The sequence below is a fragment of the Hypanus sabinus genome, chromosome 21 (genome assembly GCF_030144855.1).
Source record: "Hypanus sabinus isolate sHypSab1 chromosome 21, sHypSab1.hap1, whole genome shotgun sequence".
NCBI classification, from domain to species: domain Eukaryota; kingdom Metazoa; phylum Chordata; class Chondrichthyes; order Myliobatiformes; family Dasyatidae; genus Hypanus; species Hypanus sabinus.
Genome location: NC_082726.1, coordinates 69,692,629 through 69,711,564, shown reverse-complemented (window position 1 = coordinate 69,711,564; position 18,936 = coordinate 69,692,629). Strand labels below are relative to the sequence as shown.

The 18,936-nt window shown below is 44.0% G+C and overlaps 1 protein-coding gene across 1 annotated transcript in view; it reads left to right on the top strand.

The window, feature by feature from the left end:
- Positions 1–18,936, top strand: part of LOC132379181 (vinculin) — a 293,243-nt gene that overhangs the window by 201,569 nt on the left and 72,738 nt on the right. Inside the window, exons 14-15 of the mRNA XM_059946852.1 lie at positions 10,656–10,805; positions 11,292–11,400. Of these exons, the coding sequence (XP_059802835.1) occupies positions 10,656–10,805; positions 11,292–11,400 (259 nt within the window). The remainder of the gene's footprint in view (positions 1–10,655; positions 10,806–11,291; positions 11,401–18,936) is intronic.

Here is an 18,936-nt window from a genome sequence, read left to right as displayed (position 1 = left end):
GTGGATAGTTAAAGTTATTTCAACTATGTTAAAAATCAAAGAGAAGTGAGAGTGGATATAGGACTGCTAGAAAATGAGGCAGGAGAAATAATAATGGGGACATGGAGATAGCTAAGTGAGTAAGTGAACTAAGTGAGTATTTTGCATCAGTCTTCACTGTGGAAGACACCATCAGTATGTCTGATGTAGTGTGTGAAGGAAGAGAAACTGATACAATTATTATTACAAGAGAGAAGGTCCTCAAAAAGCTGAAAGACTTAAAGGTGCACAAGTCACCTAGACTAGAAGAACTGCACCCGAGGGTTTTGAAAGAGGTAGCTTTAGAGATTGTGGTGGCATTAGAAATAATCTTTCAAAAATGATTGGACTCTGGCATGGTGCCAGAGGAGTGGAAAATTGCAAATGTTACTCCAATCTTAGAGAAAGGAAATTATAGACCAGTTAACCTGACCTCAGTGGTTGGAAAGGTATTGGAGTCAATTGTTAAGGATGAGGTGATGGAGTACTTGGTGACACAGGACAAAGTCAGCATGCTTTCCTTCAGGGAAAATCCTGTCTGACGAACCTGTTAGAATTCTTTCAGGAGATTACAACTTGGTTTGATTAAACGGGATGCAATGGATGTTGTACACACAGCAGGCGGGATGTGAATGACAAATTACAACAGCAGATAGAAAAGGAATGTCTGAAAGGCAATGTCATGATAATCATTGGGGATTTTAACATGAAAGTGGATTGGGAAAACCATGCCAGTACTGGACCTGGAGAGAGAATATGTAGAATGTCTGAGGGATGGCTTTTTAGAACAGTTTGTTGTTGAGCCCACTAGTGGATCAGCTGTACTGGATTGGGTGTTGTGCAATGATCCAGAGGTGATAAGAGAACTTAAGGTTAAGGAACCCTTAGGGAACAGTGATCACAATATGATGGAGTTCACATTGAAATTTGACAGGGAAAAAATAAATTCCAATGTGTCGGTATTTCAGTGGAATAAAGGAAATTACATCGGCATGAGAGGGGAACTAGCTGAAGTTGACTGGAAAGGGACGCTTGCAGGAAGGACAGCAGAGCAGCAATGGCTGGACTTTCTGCGAAAAATGAGGGAAGTACAAGACATATTTTCCAGATAAGGAATTTTCTAAAGGAAGAAAGAGATGACCGTGGCTGACAAGTGAAGTCAGAGCCAAAGTAAAAGCAAAAGAGAGGGCATACAAGGAAGCCAGAGCGAGTGGGAAGATAGAGGATTTGAGAAGCTTTTAAAAACTTGCAGAAGGAAACCGAGAAGGTCATTAGGAAGGAAAAGATGAATTATGAAATGAAGCTGGTGACTAATATCAAAGAAGATGCCAAAAGCATTTTTAAGTATATAAACTGTAAAAGAGAGAGTTGAGGGTAGATATAGGACCAATGGAAAATGATGCTGGAGATATTGTAATGAGAGATGCAGAGATGGCAGAGGATCTGAATGCGTATTTTGCATCAGTCTTCACAGTGGAAGATGTCTGCAATGCACCGGTCATTTAAGAGTGTCGGGGAAGTGAAGTTTGTGCAGTGAAAATTACGACTGAGAAGGTGCTCAGGAAGCTTAATGGTCTGAGGGTGGATAAATCTCCTGGACCTGATGGAATACACCCTCGGGTTCTGAAGAAAGTAGCTGGAGAGATTGCAGAAGCATTAACAATGATCTTTCAAGAATCAGTAGATTCTGGGATTGTACCGGATGACTGGAAAACTGCAAGTGTTACTCTGCTGTTTAAGAAAGGTGGGAAGCAGCAGAAAGGAAACTATAGACCTGTTATCCTGACATCAGTGTTGGGAAGTTGTTGGAATTGATTGTTAGGGATGAGATTACAGAGTAGCTGGAGGTACATGACAAGATAGGCCAAAGGCAGCGTGGCTTCCTGAAAGTAAAATCCTGCCTGACAAACCAATGGCAATTCTTTGAGGAAATTACAAGCAGGGTAGACAAAGGAGATGCATTAGACATGGTGTACTTGGATTTTCAGAAAGCCTTTGACAAGTGCGCACGTGAAGCTGATTAGCAAGATAAAAGCCTGTGGAATTACAGGGAAGTTATTAGCATGAGTGGAGCATTGGCTGGTCAGTAGAACACGGAGAGTGGGAATAAGGGAATCCAATTCCGGCTGCCATTTACCTGTGGAGTTCCACAAGGGTTGGCTGCTTTTTATGATGTTGTCAATGATTTGGACTATAGCATTAATGGATTTGTGGCTAAATTTACCGATGATACAAAGATAGGTGGAGGAGCGGGTCGTGTTGAGGAAACAGAGAGCCTGCAGAGAGACTTGATAGTTTAGGGGAATGGGCAAAGAAGTGACAAATGAAATACAATGTTGGAAAGTGTATGGTCATGCACTTTGGTGAAAGAAATAAATGGGCAGACTATTATTTAGATGGGGAGAGAATTCAAAATGCAGAGATGCAAAGGGACTTGGGGGTCCTTGTGCAAGATATCCTGGTTGAATTGGTTGTGAAGAAGGCAAATGCGATTTTGGCATTCATTTCTAGAGGTATAGAATATAAGAGCAGGGATGTGATGTTGAGGCTCGTGAGACCACACAGAGTATCGTGTGCAGTTTTGGGCTCCTTATTTTAGAAAGGATATACTGACATTAGAGAGGGTTCAGAGAAGTTGCACAAGAATGATTCCAGGAATGAAAGGTTTACCGTATGAGGAATATCTGGCAGCTCTTGGGCTGTATTCCCGGGAGTTCAGGAGAATGAGAGGGGGGGTCTCTTAGAAACATTCCAAATGTTAAAAGGCCTGAATAGATTAGATATGGCAAAGTTATTTCTCATGGTAGGTGAGTCTAGGACAAGAGGGCACAACTTCAGGATTGGAGGACATCCATTTAGAACTGAGATGCAGAGAAATCTGTGGAATTTGTTGCCATGAGTGGCTGAAGGCCAAGTCACTGGGTGTATTTGAGGCAGAGATAGATAGGTTCTTGATTAGCCAGGGCATCAAAGGGTATGGGGTGAAGACAGGGGAGTGGGGATGACTGGAAGAATTGCATCAGCCCATGATTGAATGGCGGAGCAGACTTGATGGGCTGAATGGTCTTCTGCTTTTATATCTTATGGTCTTATGTATACTTGGACTTTCAGAAAGCCTTTGACAAGGTGCCGCACATGAGGCTGCTTACCAAGTTAAGAGCCCATGGAATTACAGAGAAGTTACTGACATGGTTAGAGCATTGGCTGATTGATAGGAGGCAGTGAGTGGGAACAAAAGGATTCTTTTCTTTTTGGCTGCCAGTGACTAGTGGTGTTCTGCAGGGATTGGTATTGGGACCGCTTTTTATGCTGTATATCAATGATTTAGATGATGGAATAGATGGCAAGTTTTTGTTGCCAAGTTTTCAGATGATACGAAGATTGGTGGAGGGGTAGGAGTGTTGTGGAAACAGGATGCAGAAGGACTTAGAGAGATTAGGAGAATAGAAAAGAAAGTGGCAAACAATGTTAGAAAATGCTTGGTCATGCACTTTGGTTGTAGAAATAAATGTGTGGACAGTTTTCTGAATGGGGAGAAAATCCAAAATTTGGAGATGCAAAGGGACTTGGGAGTCCTTGTGCAGAACACTAAAAGGTTAATTTGCAGATTGAGTCAGTGGTGAGGAAGGCAAATGCCATGTTAGCATTGATTTTGAGAGATCTAATATACAAGAGATGTGTCGCTTAGGCTTTATAAGGCACAGGTGAGGCCTCACCTTGAGTATTGTGAACAGTTTTGGGCCCCTCATCTTAGAATAGATTTGCTTCCATTGGAGAGAGTCCAGTGGAGGTTCACAAGGATGATTCCAGGAATGAAAGGGTTATCATACGAGGAACATTTGATGGCTCTGAGTCTGTACTCGCTGTAATTCAGAAGGGTCGGTTGGGAGGGGGGGATCTAATTGAAACCTTTCAAATGTTGAAAGGCTTAGACGGAGTAGATGTGGAAAGGATGTTTTCCATGGTGGGAGAGTCTAGGACAAGAAGATGGAGGTGCGCCCTTTTCAAAACAGAGATGCGGAGAAATTTCTTTAGCCAAAGAGTGGTGAATTTGTGGAACTGGTTGCCGCATGCAGCTGTGGAGGCCAGGTCACTGGGTGTATTTAAGGCAGAGATTGATAATGTTCTTGATTGGATATGGCATCAAAGGTTATGGGATGAAGGCTGGGAACTGGGGTTGAGGAGGAGATAGGATAAAAATGGATCAGCCATGATTGAATGCTGGAGCTGACTCGATGGGCCAGATGGCCCAATTCAGCTCCTATATCTTGTGGTCTTATGGTCTAATATCCTTGTAAATATTCTCTGGACTTTTTCAATTTATTGATATTGTTCCTGTAGGTAGGTGACCAGAAGTACACACAATACTGGGTGTAATTGCCTGTTTGTATCTCTTGTCTGTCAACCCCTCTGAATTCCGAATGATGTGTCGGTGATCCAACTTCAGTTTCCTAACTTGGTCTGTAAGGACCTCTGGCTAGATCAGGGGTCAGCAACCTTTACCACTGAAAGAGCCACTTGGACCCATTTCCCACAGAAAAGAAAACACTGGGAGCCGCAAAACCCGTTTGACATTTAAAATGAAATAACACTGCATACAACGTTTTTTTTGCCTTTATGCTATGTATAAACAAACTATAATGTGTTGCATTTATGAAATTGATGAACTCCTGCAGAGAAAACGAAATTACATTTTTGCATGCAACAAAAACATTTTGAACTCCGAAAAAAAGACGTTGGGTTGAAAGTTACTTTTAAGTAAAATATTCAATGTCTATTTGAGTCCTTCTTGTATTTATGAAAAACGCCGAACTTAAATTTTCCGCCAGCAGCAAACCAAAAATAACGTCAGCCAGCTGTCATCCTGAAAAATGAAAGGACTATTTCACTGAACAATGAAAAAATATGAATATAAGTAAAATAATAGGCAATTAAAATATTTATCATACTTGGTTAATGGGATTTCTGCTCCTGGACCTCAGCGCACAGCGTCTGCACATCAGGGCTGTATGATGTCACCTTCATCTTTACACAGGATCGCAAGCTGTCATCTGTGAGGTTTTCAATATCACTCCATTTGTGTTTCTGAGCAAGAACGGCCTTCTGACGGGCAACATCTTCAAGGTCTGCTGTCAAGCGTCTAAACTTGGACACCCATATGTCTTTGTCGGCTATGTCGGCCAGTTCCATCTCAAGATCAGGTTGACTCACACCTGCCAATGCAGTCGTATTCAGTAGGGAAGGATCGATGCTTAAGGGAGTGACCGGGAAGGATAATGTGTTTTTTTCCTCTCTGAACTCACAGAAGCGTTTCCCAAACGATGTTTGCATTGCGATGATTGCAGAATGTAAATACTCCGAAATTATCATGTCGTGACCTTGTTTGAACTCTCTCAAATTGGGGAAGTGAGACAAAGTGCCTTTCTGTAAATCTCTGGCAAGCACTGTCAACTTGCGCTCGAATGCCAAAACATCCTCCAACATGTGCAGGGCTGTACGTCCTTTCCCCTGAAGAGCTGTGTTCAGCGTGTTCAGGTGCGCTGTCATGTCTACCATGAAGTGTAGCTTTTCCAGCCACTCTGGCTGTTCCAGCTCAGGAAAGGTGAGCCCTTTGCTGCCCAGGAAAGTTTTCACTTCTTCCAGACACGCGACAAAGCGTTTCAGCACCTTCCGTCTGGACAGCCAGCGATAAAAACACGTTGTAGCGGTGTCAGTAAACTGCAGTCAAAGATAGCTTTATTCGAACTAAACAGCCTTGCTTTTAAGCCTCCCTCAACCCAGCCCCCATGGACGCAGATGCTGCAAAAGACGCGTACTCACAAACCCCCGTAGGCTATCTCCCTTAGCCGGAATGCTGGCTAATTGTGAGCCGTTTCGGATGTGGCAGGAAATGTGTCGCTACACTTAGGTTGTACAAGATCACCATAATTACATTTCAAAAGCTAACAAACTAACATAAAATACATTTTAATTAAATACTGACCAATTATTTCCCAAAGCCACAGGGAGCCGCAGCACAGAGGTGAAAGAGCCACAAATGGCTCGGGAGCCGCAGGTTGCCGACCCCCGGGCTAGATCTACTTCTCGCAGGTGTAGGTAGCTGGGACACTGCAGGTCTCAGTACTCATACAGAATATGATAAATTAATTTGGCTCTTAACTACTTTTTGTTGGCTGTTGCAAATTAATTAACTAATTTTCAATTAGCAATTTCCAAAGGTGCTTCTTTTTGATAACTGCTTACTGAAACCTCTCATCTCTCGCTCCAAGTCACAGCTTCTGTTTGCTGAAACTAAACAGAAAATCTTGAGACTTCCACTCCACATAAAACGAGTTTGAATCACTGGAACCATGAAACAGCAGCATTATCTTTGGCTCAACAGAGATTAGTTTACACTGCTTTTTAATCTTGCATCTAGTAAAGTATATTGACCTGTAAAGAGGGTTTCTTCTTTTTGTTAACTAGCAGGAATGCTAATTTACTGATAACGAGAATGGTATTCCTTTGTAAACCAAATGGGGATTAATGTTCTTTCTTCTGAGTCTGTAAGCTTTTGTTGACGGGCTTTTGGGCAGATCGGCGCGAGGGGGTCGAGAGAGAGGACGCAATGCTCTAAGCTGGGCGAGGATCGGACCCCAAAGGGGGTCCGAGGCCGGGAGATTCTCCGAGGAGGGGGGGGATGAAGCTAGATGTGCTTGGTTGACCACTCGGAGGGTCCTGAGCTGTTTGGAGAGTCCGAGGAGTTCGGAGGGTCCTGAGCTGCGAGTCGAGGAGTTCGGAGGGGATCGAATGGTGCCCAGAAGACTTCAGAAATTGAGCTCCAACGGCTGTGCACGAAGTGGTTTGGACTTTGATAAGTTTGGCGCCTTTTCTTTAATTTTCTCTTCATATATACTGTATCGTTATTAATCACTTAGTTATAGTAACCTTTATAAATTGTACTCATTTAATCGCATATGGTGTACTGTCTGTTTTTGGGTGAGGCGGGGACATCACACAGCATCCACACCAGCTGATTACCCAGTTTGGCGGGGCTGAAGGCTGCTCCCCCTAGACAAGAACGAGCTGAGCGAGCCTGAGGCGACCCAGGGGGTTACATTGTGGGGTGCTCGTCCGGGATTGATTTCTGTGGAAGCTGTGTGATCACCCTCTTTAAATTGTGTCTGCGGCGAAGAGCTGGTGTGCCTTTGTGGGTGTGTGATTGCTGGTTATCGCTGTGTGTGTGTTGGGTGGGGTGGCTGCTGTTGTTAGCCTCGAGGTCGTTGTTCGAGTTCCAACTAGTGCTGACGAAATGGTGATGGGACCATGGGTTGTCCGTACTGTTTGGAGAGTGAGGAGTGACAGGTTGGGATGTTTCAGCAGTGGTGGGCTCCGCCCGGTTATTGGAATAATGTCCAGCCCTAAAGGGGCGGAAGCGTGGGCGGAGCGGACCTCTCAGTTGTTGGGTGAGTGGCAGTGCTTGGCTGAGGGAAAGCGACAGGGACGGGTTGAAAGTTTGAGTAGACGGGCTGGTGACTTTGTTAGAACTGTCGGGCGCAATTACCTCGAAGTGACCGCTGCCAGTTCTGGGAAAGTGTGGGAAAATGCGTGTGGTTTGACTGGAAGTCAAATGCCGCAGCTGGGGGGCTTATCATATCCGTGGCAGGAGATTGGTGGGAAGTTTTTAGGGTATCCCTTTTTGCCTAGGGGGGCAGATAAATTGCTTGTGGTGCCAAGGGGATCTGTCAAGGGGATCAGTTGTTCCGTTGATTCGAGAGATGTCGGGAAACTTAGAGGAGGCCCAGTGGGGGAACGGCTTGGGGTCTCTGGGGGAGCACGTTCCCAGCAATGTACCAAGGAACTCCCGAAAGGAGCAGACTCTATTCCTGAAGGCTTAGAGGGGCCATGCGCACAGGTGTTGTTACAGATGGATGGAAGTCAAGTTAAAGCCATCCTCAGCACCGGGGCGCCGGTTAAGTTGCTGTACAGTTTGTTTCATAACCGTTATTGGAAGCATTTACCCTTGGCGACATTGAGGACACTGGAGATTCGGGGTACCAGTGCCGGTGATTATCCAGACGACGGTTGTTGGTCAGTGAAAATGGAGTTCTTAGAGGCAAATGTGGAGGAGACTGAGGTTCAGGAATCGTTAATGCTGATGTGTCCGGACCCTGTTGAGATGGGCAGCGTTTCTGTTCTAGAGAGAACCAATATCCTGTTGGTGCGCTTGGGGGCCTGCCCGGAGGAGGTGGGTGAGCGCTGTTTGGAGACATTGTCGATGCACCCAGGGTTTCGAGCTGCTTGTGCGGACGTGTGTAGCAGCATTGGGCCGATACCGAATTCAAACAAGAGCCAGTGGTGGTACGGCCTGGGGGAAGTATCTGAGGGTGAGACCCTCTTAGTGGACGCTGCGAAATACCACGAGGGAGGGGAGTTGACTGCTGAAGACACCTCGGAGAGAGAGAGGTTGCGGCGACTGGCCCCTACAGCCGTGGAAGATGTAGGCAGCGTGTGTATGGATTATATTGCGTTGAAGAGGCGCACTGTCAGTGACCAGAATATGGCCCTGAGGGCCAGAGAGGCGATGGCCTGTCTGAGTGGTGCAAAATGGTTTAAGGTGCTGGATCTGAGGAGTGGATGTTGCCAGATCCCGACGAGTGGGGCCGACAAGGAGAAGACGGCCGTTATAAATTCCCTAGGAGTCTTCGGGTCCGAAAAGATGCCACAGGGCATATCTGGAGCCCTTGCAACCTTCCTGCTGGGCAGGTGGAAGACCATAGGGGATGTGGAGGCGTTTGGAGTTTTGGTGTATGTGGATGATCTCTTGGTGTTTGGATTTGCCTCAGGAGAATATGAAGTGAGGTCGTTGCAGGAGCAGCTGAGAACTACCGAGTTAAAGTGTTTTCGCGACACGTGCCAGGGCTGGCGAAGGTCGCAGCTCGTGAGTGACTGTCTCTACGGAATCAAGTTTGAAATGAAGACGGAGAGACTGGAGAAAGCGATCTGGAACCAGTCGGAAGACTTACAAGTTGGAGAGAACGAAGAAAGTTGTCTGACTGAGGGTAATAGCAAACTGAGAACCCGGAGAGGGGAGTTTGCGGAGGTGAAGAAATTACAGACGAATCTCAGAAGAGAGAAGCGGAAGCTTGAAGGGAACCTGAAGATGACCATCGACAGTTCAAATGAAGTGCAAAACCTGAAAGTTGATCTGGAAGAAGTCATGAGGAAGAAAAAGCTGGAGAGAAGTGCAGTGAATACTGAACAGGAGGCTGAAGAGACTGCGGGAGCAGTGCAGGCCACGTGTTTCAGTTTGGAGAAGATCAAACAGCAGCTACCGATCACAGGAATGAGGAAGAATACAGATTCGATGGATAATGTGCTGGATGTGTGGTACATGCTGCCTTTTGCTGACTTTCCCTCGATTGAGGAAGAGACCTTTGGCCCTTCTCCCATTGAGTCAGGTGTAGCGGGGAGGGTTAGCTGTGTGCAGTGTGGGGCATGAGTGAGAGGTTGAGAGAGGAGTTGGTAGTGGGCCCAAGGTATCCCCAGTTGTGTCCGAGCCTGAAGGGTTTAGGTGAAGGGGGTACGGAGGCCTCAGAAGGGTTAGGGAACTCCCAGATAGTTGGCCTAAGTAGCGCCTGAGGAACAGGGCGTGAGGGTTACTGTGTGGGGAGGAGATGTCACTGTTTGTGCTTGGGTTACGGTGTGTTGGCAGGAAAGGTGGCGAGTTATTTAGTAGTCATGAGGACATGACTTTTATTTGGTGGAGGGAGAGTGTAAAGAGGGTTTCTTCTTTTTGTTAACTAGCAGGAATGCTAATTTACTGATAACGAGAATGGTATTCCTTTGTAAACCAAATGGGGATTAATGTTCTTTCTTCTGAGTCTGTAAGCTTTTGTTGATGGGCTTTTGGGCAGATCGGCGCGAGGGGGTCGAGAGAGAGGACACAATGCTCTAAGCTGGGCGAGGATCGGACCCCAAAGGGGGGTCCAAGGCCGGGAGATTCTCCGAGGAGGGGGAGGGGATGAAGCTAGATGTGCTTGGTTGACCACTCGGAGGGTCCTGAGCTGTTTGGAGAGTCCGAGGAGTTCGGAGGGTCCTGAGCTGTGAGTCGAGGAGTTCGGAGGGGATCGAATGGTGGCCAGAAGACTTCAGAAATTGAGCTCCAACGGCTGTGCACGAAGTGGTTTGGACTTTGATAAGTTTGGCGCCTTTTCTTTAATTTTCTCTTCATATATACTGTATCGTTATTAATCACTTAGTTATAGTAACCTTTATAAATTGTACTCATTTAATCGCATATGGTGTACTGTCTGTTTTTGGGTGAGGCAGGGACATCACACAGCATCCACACCAGCTGATTACCCAGTTTGGCGGGGCTGAAGGCTGCTCCCCCTAGACAAGAACGAGCTGAGCGAGCCTGAGGCGACCCAGGGGGTTACAGACCTATTGAACCAACATAGTAAATATCTAGATTGGGAGATTAATGTGGATGTTTACAGGTATACAGCAAGCTGCTGTGGGAACTCAGTGGATCAAACTGCATCTGTGGAGGTATAGAAATGGTCAGTGCTTTGGGGTGAGGCCCTGCTTCACAACTGGATGTTTGCAGTTTCTAATGAATAGTTACATAACCTAAAATGTATTTGCTTTTGCAGGTGTTTGAGGAGAGGGCGGGATATTTTGAAAATCATGCTGCCAAATTGGGTGCTACTGCAGAGAAAGCTGCTGCTGTTGGAGCTGCAAACAAAAGTACGGTGGAAGGTATACAGACAGCTGTGAAATCTGCTCGAGAGTTAACACCACAGGTACTTTCTGTAAAAGTCTCAATCTTTTTGGTTTTAAATTGATATCACTCAGATATCTCTTTTAATAACTCTTTTATCATTCCCTTTTGCCCTATCCTCATTAGTTCTTTTGTTACCTTTTACACTCTAGTCGGAGTTTCAACCACATGATCTCAATACTGTGAGCATTGCATTTGACCCAGGTGTTCACAGCAACAGCAGACTGAGCTCTTTGTCAGTGTAATAAAACCCATTTTTTCTCTGGTGGAATGCTTAGTGAAAATCTGAAAAAAAAATAGATCAAGCTGTTTGAATTAGTTGATTGTGTCAATTCATTTTCAAGTTATTTTTATCATGTTTTCTTTATATCCAACAATTGTCAGGTGTATGGCTTCGAACATCAGAGACGATGGATAACCTCTGCTGCAGGAATATCCAAACTATACTCTTACTTCAAATTAAAAATGTACCCTTTGTTTGATTTGACTTGCTAACTTATTGGTACAGGTGGTTTCAGCTGCACGGATCTTGTTGAGAAATCCTGATAACCAGGCTGCCTATGAACATTTTGAAACTATGAAGAACCAGTGGATTGATAATGTTGAAAAAATGACAGGTAAGCTGTTTTCTTGTGCATGGAACTACAAGATTCCATGCAGGAATTCTTCCCAACCTCCTAATGCCTTTTGTACTTTATTTTGTCATTGATCATCATAAATGGTGCTTGTAGAGTCTAAAACAATGTTAGCACACTGTCACTGGAGATCATCTTAAATCTAATAAAATGCATCTTACACATGGAAAAAATCTATAAATAGTAAAATCCTGTGGGGAAGAAGATTGAATAAATTGATTTAATCATTAACCACAACTCCCTGACCTTTATCGTATTCTTAGAAAGGGATAGGAGCAAACGGTATTGGAAAGTATAGAATTGGGGGAGGGTGAATTATGATGCTGTCAGGCAGGACTTGAGAGTGTAAATTGGGAACAAATAGACTCAGGGAAATGCAAAATAAAAATGTGGAAATTGTTTAGAGAGCATTTACTTTGTTGAATAGCTTATATAAGTTTAGGATGAAGATCAGACAGGACTCCTGAGAATTATAAGGTAGCCAAGAAGAGCTTAAGAAGCAATTTAGGAGAGCTAGAAGAGGACCATCAGAAGGCCTTGGTGAGTAGGATTAAGGAAACCCCAAAGCATCCTGTGCAAATTTGCAGAACAGGATGATGACGAGAGTGAGGGTATGATCGAACAGGGATAAAAGAACACAAATGTCTGGAGTTGGAGGAGGATTGGGAGGTCCTTAATGAATACTTTGCTTCAATATTCACCAGTGAGAGAAACCCTGGTAAACGCAAAGTCAGTGTGGAACAGGTTAATGCACTGGAATATATGAAGGTTAGGAAAGAGGATGTGCTGGAACTTTTGAAAAACATTAGGATGGATAAATCTCCAGGGTACTACAGGAAGCAAGGGAAATGTTTGGGGCATAATTGGTAATGGTCTTTGCATCCTCATTGGCCACAGTAGTACTAGAAGATTGGAGGGTGGCAAATGTTATTCCTTTATTCATGAGATAAATCCTGGGATTTATAGACAAGTGAGTCTTGTGTCAGTAGTGGGTAAACTATTGGAGAGGATTCTTAGAGATGGGATTTACAAAGTTCAAAATTCAAAATAAATATATTATCAAAGTACATATATGTCACCGTTTACAGCTCTGAGATTCATTTTCTTGTTGGCATACTCAATAAATCCATAAGGGAATAATAAACATTATAGAATCAATCAAAGCCTGCTCTTGTGAGTTCAGCCAGTGTGTAAAAGACAATCAACTGCGTAAATACAATAAGAAAGAAATAATAATAAATTAAACAATAAATATTGAGCACATGAGATTAAGAGTCCCTGAAAGTGAGTGCATTGGTTATGGGAGCATTTCAATGATGGGGCAAGTGAAGTTGATTAAAGTTAACCCCTTTAACCATAAGATATAGGAGCAGAATTAGGCCATTTGGCCCATCAAGTCTGTTCCACCATTTCATCATGGATGGTCCAATTTTTCTCTCGGCCTCAATCTCCTGTCTTCTCCCCGTATCCCTCATGCCCTGAACAATGAAGAATCTATCAATCTCTGCCTTAAATATACTTAATGACTTGGCTTCCGCAGCTGCTTATGTCAAAGAAATCCACAGATTCACCACTTCCTGGCTAAAGAAATTTCTCCTCATCTCTGTTTTAAAAGGATGCCCCTCAATTCAAAGGCTGTGTCCTCTGGTCTTAGACTTTTCCACCAAAGAAAACATCCTCACCACATCCACTCTATCAAGGGCTTTCACTATTTGATAGGTTTCAATGAGGTCACACCTCATTCTTTTGAATTCTAATGAATACAGGCCCAGAGCCATCAAACGCTCTTCAATTGACAAGCCATTCAATTCCAGAATCATTTTTGTGAACCTCCTGTGAACCCTATTCAGTTTCAGTACAGATTTTCTAAGAAACGGGGCCCAAACCACTCACAATTCTCCCAAGTAAGGCTCTCCAGTTACAACATCACATCCTTGCTTTTATATTCTAGTCCTCTTGAAATGAATGCGAACATTGCATTTGCTTTCCTCACCACAGACTCAGCCTGCAAGTTAACCTTTAGGGTCCTTTTGTGTCTCAGTTTTTTGTATTTTCCTCCATTTAGAAAATAGTCAACCCTTTCATTTCATCTACCGAAGTGCATGACGATACATTTCAAAATACTGTATTCCATCTGCCATCTCTTTGCCCATTCTCCTAATCTAAGTCTTTCTGTAGCGTTTCTGTTTCCTCAAAGCTACCTGCCCCTCCACCTACCTTCATATCATCTGCAAACTTTGCAACAAAGCCTTCAGTTCCATCAAGTAATGTGAAAATGATTGGCACAACACAGACCCCTGGGGAACACCAGCAGCCAGTCAGAAAAGGCTCCCTTCATTCCCACTCTTTCCCTCTTGCCAATCTGCCACTACTTTATCCATGCTAGAATTTTCCCTGTAATACCATGGGGATGTAGCTTGTTTGTGGCACCTTGTCCAAGGTCATCTGAGAATCCAAGTACACAACATCAACCAATTTTCCTTTGTCCATCCTGTTTGTAACTACTTCAAAGAATTCTAACACATTTGTCAGGCAAGATTTTCCCTTGAGGAAACCATGCTGACTGTGGCCTATTTTATCATGTGCCTCCAAGTACCCTGAGACCTCATCCTTAATAATCAACTCTTAACATCTTCCCAACTACTGAAGTCAGACTAACTGGCCTGTAGTTTCATTTCTTTTGCTGCTGTCCCTTGAAGTGTGGAGTGACATTTGAAATTTTCCAGTCTACCAAAACCATTCCGGAGTCTAGTGATTCCACACTGAAGACTGATGCAACATAGAACATTGAACACAGCACAGAAACAGGCGTTTTGGCCCTTCTTGGCTGTGCCGAACCATTTTTCTGCCTAGATACTTTAGTTCATCCGCTATTTTGTTGTCCCCCCATTACCACCTCTCTGGCATAGTTTTCCAGCAGTCTAATATCCACACTCTCCTCTCATTCACACTTAATGTGTCTGAAGAAACTTTTGGTATCTTTTTTTAAACATATATAACCATATAACAATATAACAATTACAGCATGGAAACAGGCCATCTCGGCCCTTCTAGTCCGTGCCTAATGCTTACTCTCACCTAATCCCACTGACCCGCACTCAGCCCATAACCCTCCATTCCTTTCCTGTGCATATACCTATCCAATTTTACTTTAAATGACAATACCGAACCTGCCTCTACCAGTTCTACTAGAAGCTCATTATACACAGCTACCACTCTCTCAGTAAAGAAATTCCCCCTCATGTTACCCTTAAACTTTTGCCCCCTAAGTCTCAAATCGTATCCTCTTGTTTGAATCTCCCCTACTCTCAATGGAAAAAGCCTATACATGTCAACTCTTTCTATCCCCCTCATAATTTTAAATGCCTCTATCAAGTACCCCCTCAACCTTCTACGCTCCAAAGAATAAAGACCTAACTTGTTCAATCTTTCCCTGTAACTTAGGTGCTGAAACCTAGGTGACATTCTAGTAAATCTTCTCTGTACTCTCTCTATTTTGTTGACATCTTTCCTATAATTTGGTGACCAGAACTGTACACAATACTCCAAATTTGGCCTTACCAATGCCTTGTACAATTTCCCAACTTCTATACTCAATGCTCTGATTTATAAAGGCCAACATACCAAAAGCTTTCTTCACCATCCTATCCACATGAGATTCCACCTTCAGGGAAATGTGCACAATTATTCCTAGATCACTCTGTTCTACAGAATTCTTCAATGCCCTATCATTTACCATGCATGTCCTATTTGGATTATTCCTACCAAAATGTAGCACCTCACACTTATCAGCATTAAACTCCATCTGGCATCGCTCAGCCCACTCTTCTAACTGGCCTAAATCTCTCTGCAAACTTTGAAAAACTACTTCATTATCCACAACACCACCTACCTTTCAACTGATTTGATTTGTCATAATACAAAATCAAGAGACAGGACATTAAATAAATTGGATTGCTAGTGGTGTGCTTCAAAATAAATCTTTGATATTTGATGTATGGTCACATTCTGCTAAAATGTGCTGGGGATGCTTATTTTCCCAAATGTATAGTTAACACATTAAAAAAATGGACAGGAAAAAACACAAAAAACTTGGAGGGAATGCATGCCAATTACAAACACTCTGATTCCACTGTCAGGCTGAACATCAGGATGTCAACATCACTTGACGGGAGTTTAGTTTCAAAGACTTCAAGTGGCCCAAAGGACTGACGTTGGTGGGGAGGGGTGGTGTTGGGTGAGTAGAAGGTGCAGGGGCTGAGAGTTGGAGCAGGGTGGATGAAATAGATACTGGCTGAACATTAAAGAGAAAGGCTTACGACTGGCTTACTTTCATATTCCATCTTTACCTTCTTAATCACAAATAAGAGAAAATCTGCAGATGTTGGACATCATTTTTGCAAGCGGAACAAGAGCTGCACCTTCCCCTCCACCACCTCCCTCACTACCACTCAGGGCTCCAAATAGCCCTTCCAGGTGTGGCCTCATGTATCAATGAGACCCGACATAGATAGGGAAACTGCTTCACTGGGCACCTATGCTCCCATCGGCCAGAGATAGTGGGATCTCCCAGTGGCCACCCATTTTAATTCCATTTCTCATTCCCATTCTGACATGTCAGCCCTTGGCTTCCTCAGCTGTCATGATGAGGTCACACTCAGGTTGGAAGAGCAACACCTTGTATTCCATCTGGGTAGCCTCCAACCTGATGGTATGAACACTAATTTCTCAAACTTCTGTTAATGCCCTCCACCCTCACCATTCCTCATTCCCATTCCCATCCCTTGCCTTACCTCCTTACCTGCCCAACACCTTGTGTTTCTTCATCCCCTTCTTCCACCCTCTTACTGTGACTCATCATCTATTTTTCTCAAGTCCTGATGAAGTGTCGGCCAAAACATCGACTATACTTTTTCCCATAGATGCTGCCTGGGTTGCTGAGTTTTACCTTAGTGACTTTCTGGTTACCTCCTGTTAGTTTTTAAAAGCTTCCCAATCTACCTGCATATTGAAGTCCTCCATGACTGTTGTGACATTGCCCTTTGGCATGCATTCTCTATCTCCTAGGCCACATTGTTTATTACTGTTTGGGGGTCTGTATAGAACTCCAATCATGGTTTTTTTTTAAACCTTTCAGTTCCATAGCTCTATCCATAATGATCAACACCTTCTGACCCGATTTCACTTCTTTCTAATAATTTCATTTAATTTATGCCAACAGAATAATGTTGCCCCATTTGCCTTCCTGCCTATCCTTTCGATACAATGTGTATCCTTGGACATTGAGGTCCTAGCTATAATCTTTCAGCCATGATTCAGTGGATGCCTACATCATCAAACCTACCAATTGGCAACTGTGCTACAATCTGCCTTATTCTGTATAAAGCGTGCATTCAGATACAGTTTTGTGTTCATCCTTTTGAATTTTGTCGCACCATGCTCAACTTTTTCATACCTAATTTTGCCTGAGGTCTTAGCAACATTTCCAATAACCATTTAGTACTCTGGTTGGCATTCCCCTGCAACTGTAACTTAAACCCCACTGTGCAGCGTTAACAATGTTAGTCCCCTTCCAGTTCAGGTGCAAGCCATTCCTTCTGTACAGGTCCTGCCTTCCCTGTAAGAGAGACCAGTGATCCAAATATCTTATGCCCTCCCTCCTACACTAACTCCTTAGCCACTTGTTAAACTGTATAATCTTCCTGGTTCTTGCCTCACAAACATGTTGTATGGGTAGCACTCCTGAGATCACAACCCTGGAGGTCCTGCCCTTTAATTTAGCACTTAACTCCCTGTAATCCCTATGCACAACCTCATCACTCGTCCTACCCATGTCATTGGTACCTACATGAACCATGACTTCTGGCATTTCACCCTCCAACTTAAGAATGCTGAGGACTTGATCTGAGATATCCCAGACCATGGCACATACCATCCAGGAATCTTGTTTTCGCCAACTAGAGTTTTATACAGCTGCATCATTACATCGCGACTCTTAAACTCTATCCCTCGACTTATGAAAGCTAACACCCCATAAGCTTTCTTAACTACCCTATCTCTCTGTGAGGCATCTTTCAGGGATCTGTAGACATGTACCCCCAGATTCCTCTGCTCCTCCACAATACCAAGTATCCTGCCTTTAACTTTGTACTCTGCCTTGGAGTTTGTCCTTCCAAAGTGTACCACCTCACACTTCTCCGGGTTGAACTCCATCTGTCACTTCTCAGCCCACTTCTGCATCCTGTCAATGTCTCTCTGCAATCTTTGACAATCCTCTCGTCTGCAAACTTGCCAACCCACCCTTCTACCCTCACATCCAGGTCATTAATAAAAATCACAAAAAGTAGAGGTCCTAGAACAGATCCTTGTGGGACACCACTAGTCACAACCCTCCAATCTGAATATACTCCCTTCACCATGACCCTCTGCCTTCTGCAGGCAAGAAAATTCTGAATACACCTGGCCAAACTTCCCTGGATCCCATGCCTTCTGACTTTCTGAATAAGCCTACCATGTGGAACCTTGTCAAATGCCTTACTAAAATCCATGTAGATCACATCCACTGCACTACCCTCATCTATATGACTGGTCACCTCCTCAAAGAACTCTATCAGGCTTGTTAGGCACGAACTGCCCTTCACAAAGCCATGCTGACTGTCCCTGATCAGACCATGATTCTGTAAATGCCCATAGATCCTATCTCTAAGAATCTTTTCCAACAGCTTTCCCACCACAGACGTAAGGCTCACTGGTCTATAATTACCTGGACTATCCCTACTACCTTTTTTGAAAATGGGGACAACATTCGCCTCCCTCCAATCTTCCGGTACCATTCCCGTGGACAACGAGGACATAAAGATCCTAGCCAGAGGTTCAGCAATCTCTTCCCTTGCCTCATGGAGCAGCCTGGGGAATATTCCGTCAGGCAGTGGGAACTTATCCATCCCAATGTATTTTAACAACTCCAACACCTCCTCTCCCTTAATATCAACATGCTCCAGAACATCAACCTCACTCATATTGTCCTCACTGTCATCAAGTTCCCTCTCATTGGTGAATACCGAAGAGAAGTATTCATTGAGGACCTCGCTCACTTCCACAGCCTCCAGGCACATCTTCCCACTTTTATCTCTAATCAGTCCTACCTTCACTCCTGTCATCCTTTTGTTCTTCACATAATTGAAGAATGCCTTGGGGTTTTCCTTTACCCTACTCACCAAGGCCTTCTCATGCCCCCTTCTTAGCCCCTTCTTAAGCTTCTTTCTTGCTACCCTATATTCCTCAATAGACCCATCTGATCCTTGCTTCCTAAATCTCATGTATGCTGCCTTCTTCCATCTGATTAGATTTTCCACCTCACTTGTCACCCAAGGTTCCTTCACCCTATCATTCTTTATCTTCCTCACCGGGACAAATTTATCCCTAACATCCTGCAAGATATCCCTAAACGTCGACTACATGTCCATAGTGCATTTCCCTGCAAAAACATCATCCTAATTCACACCCGCAAGTTCTAGC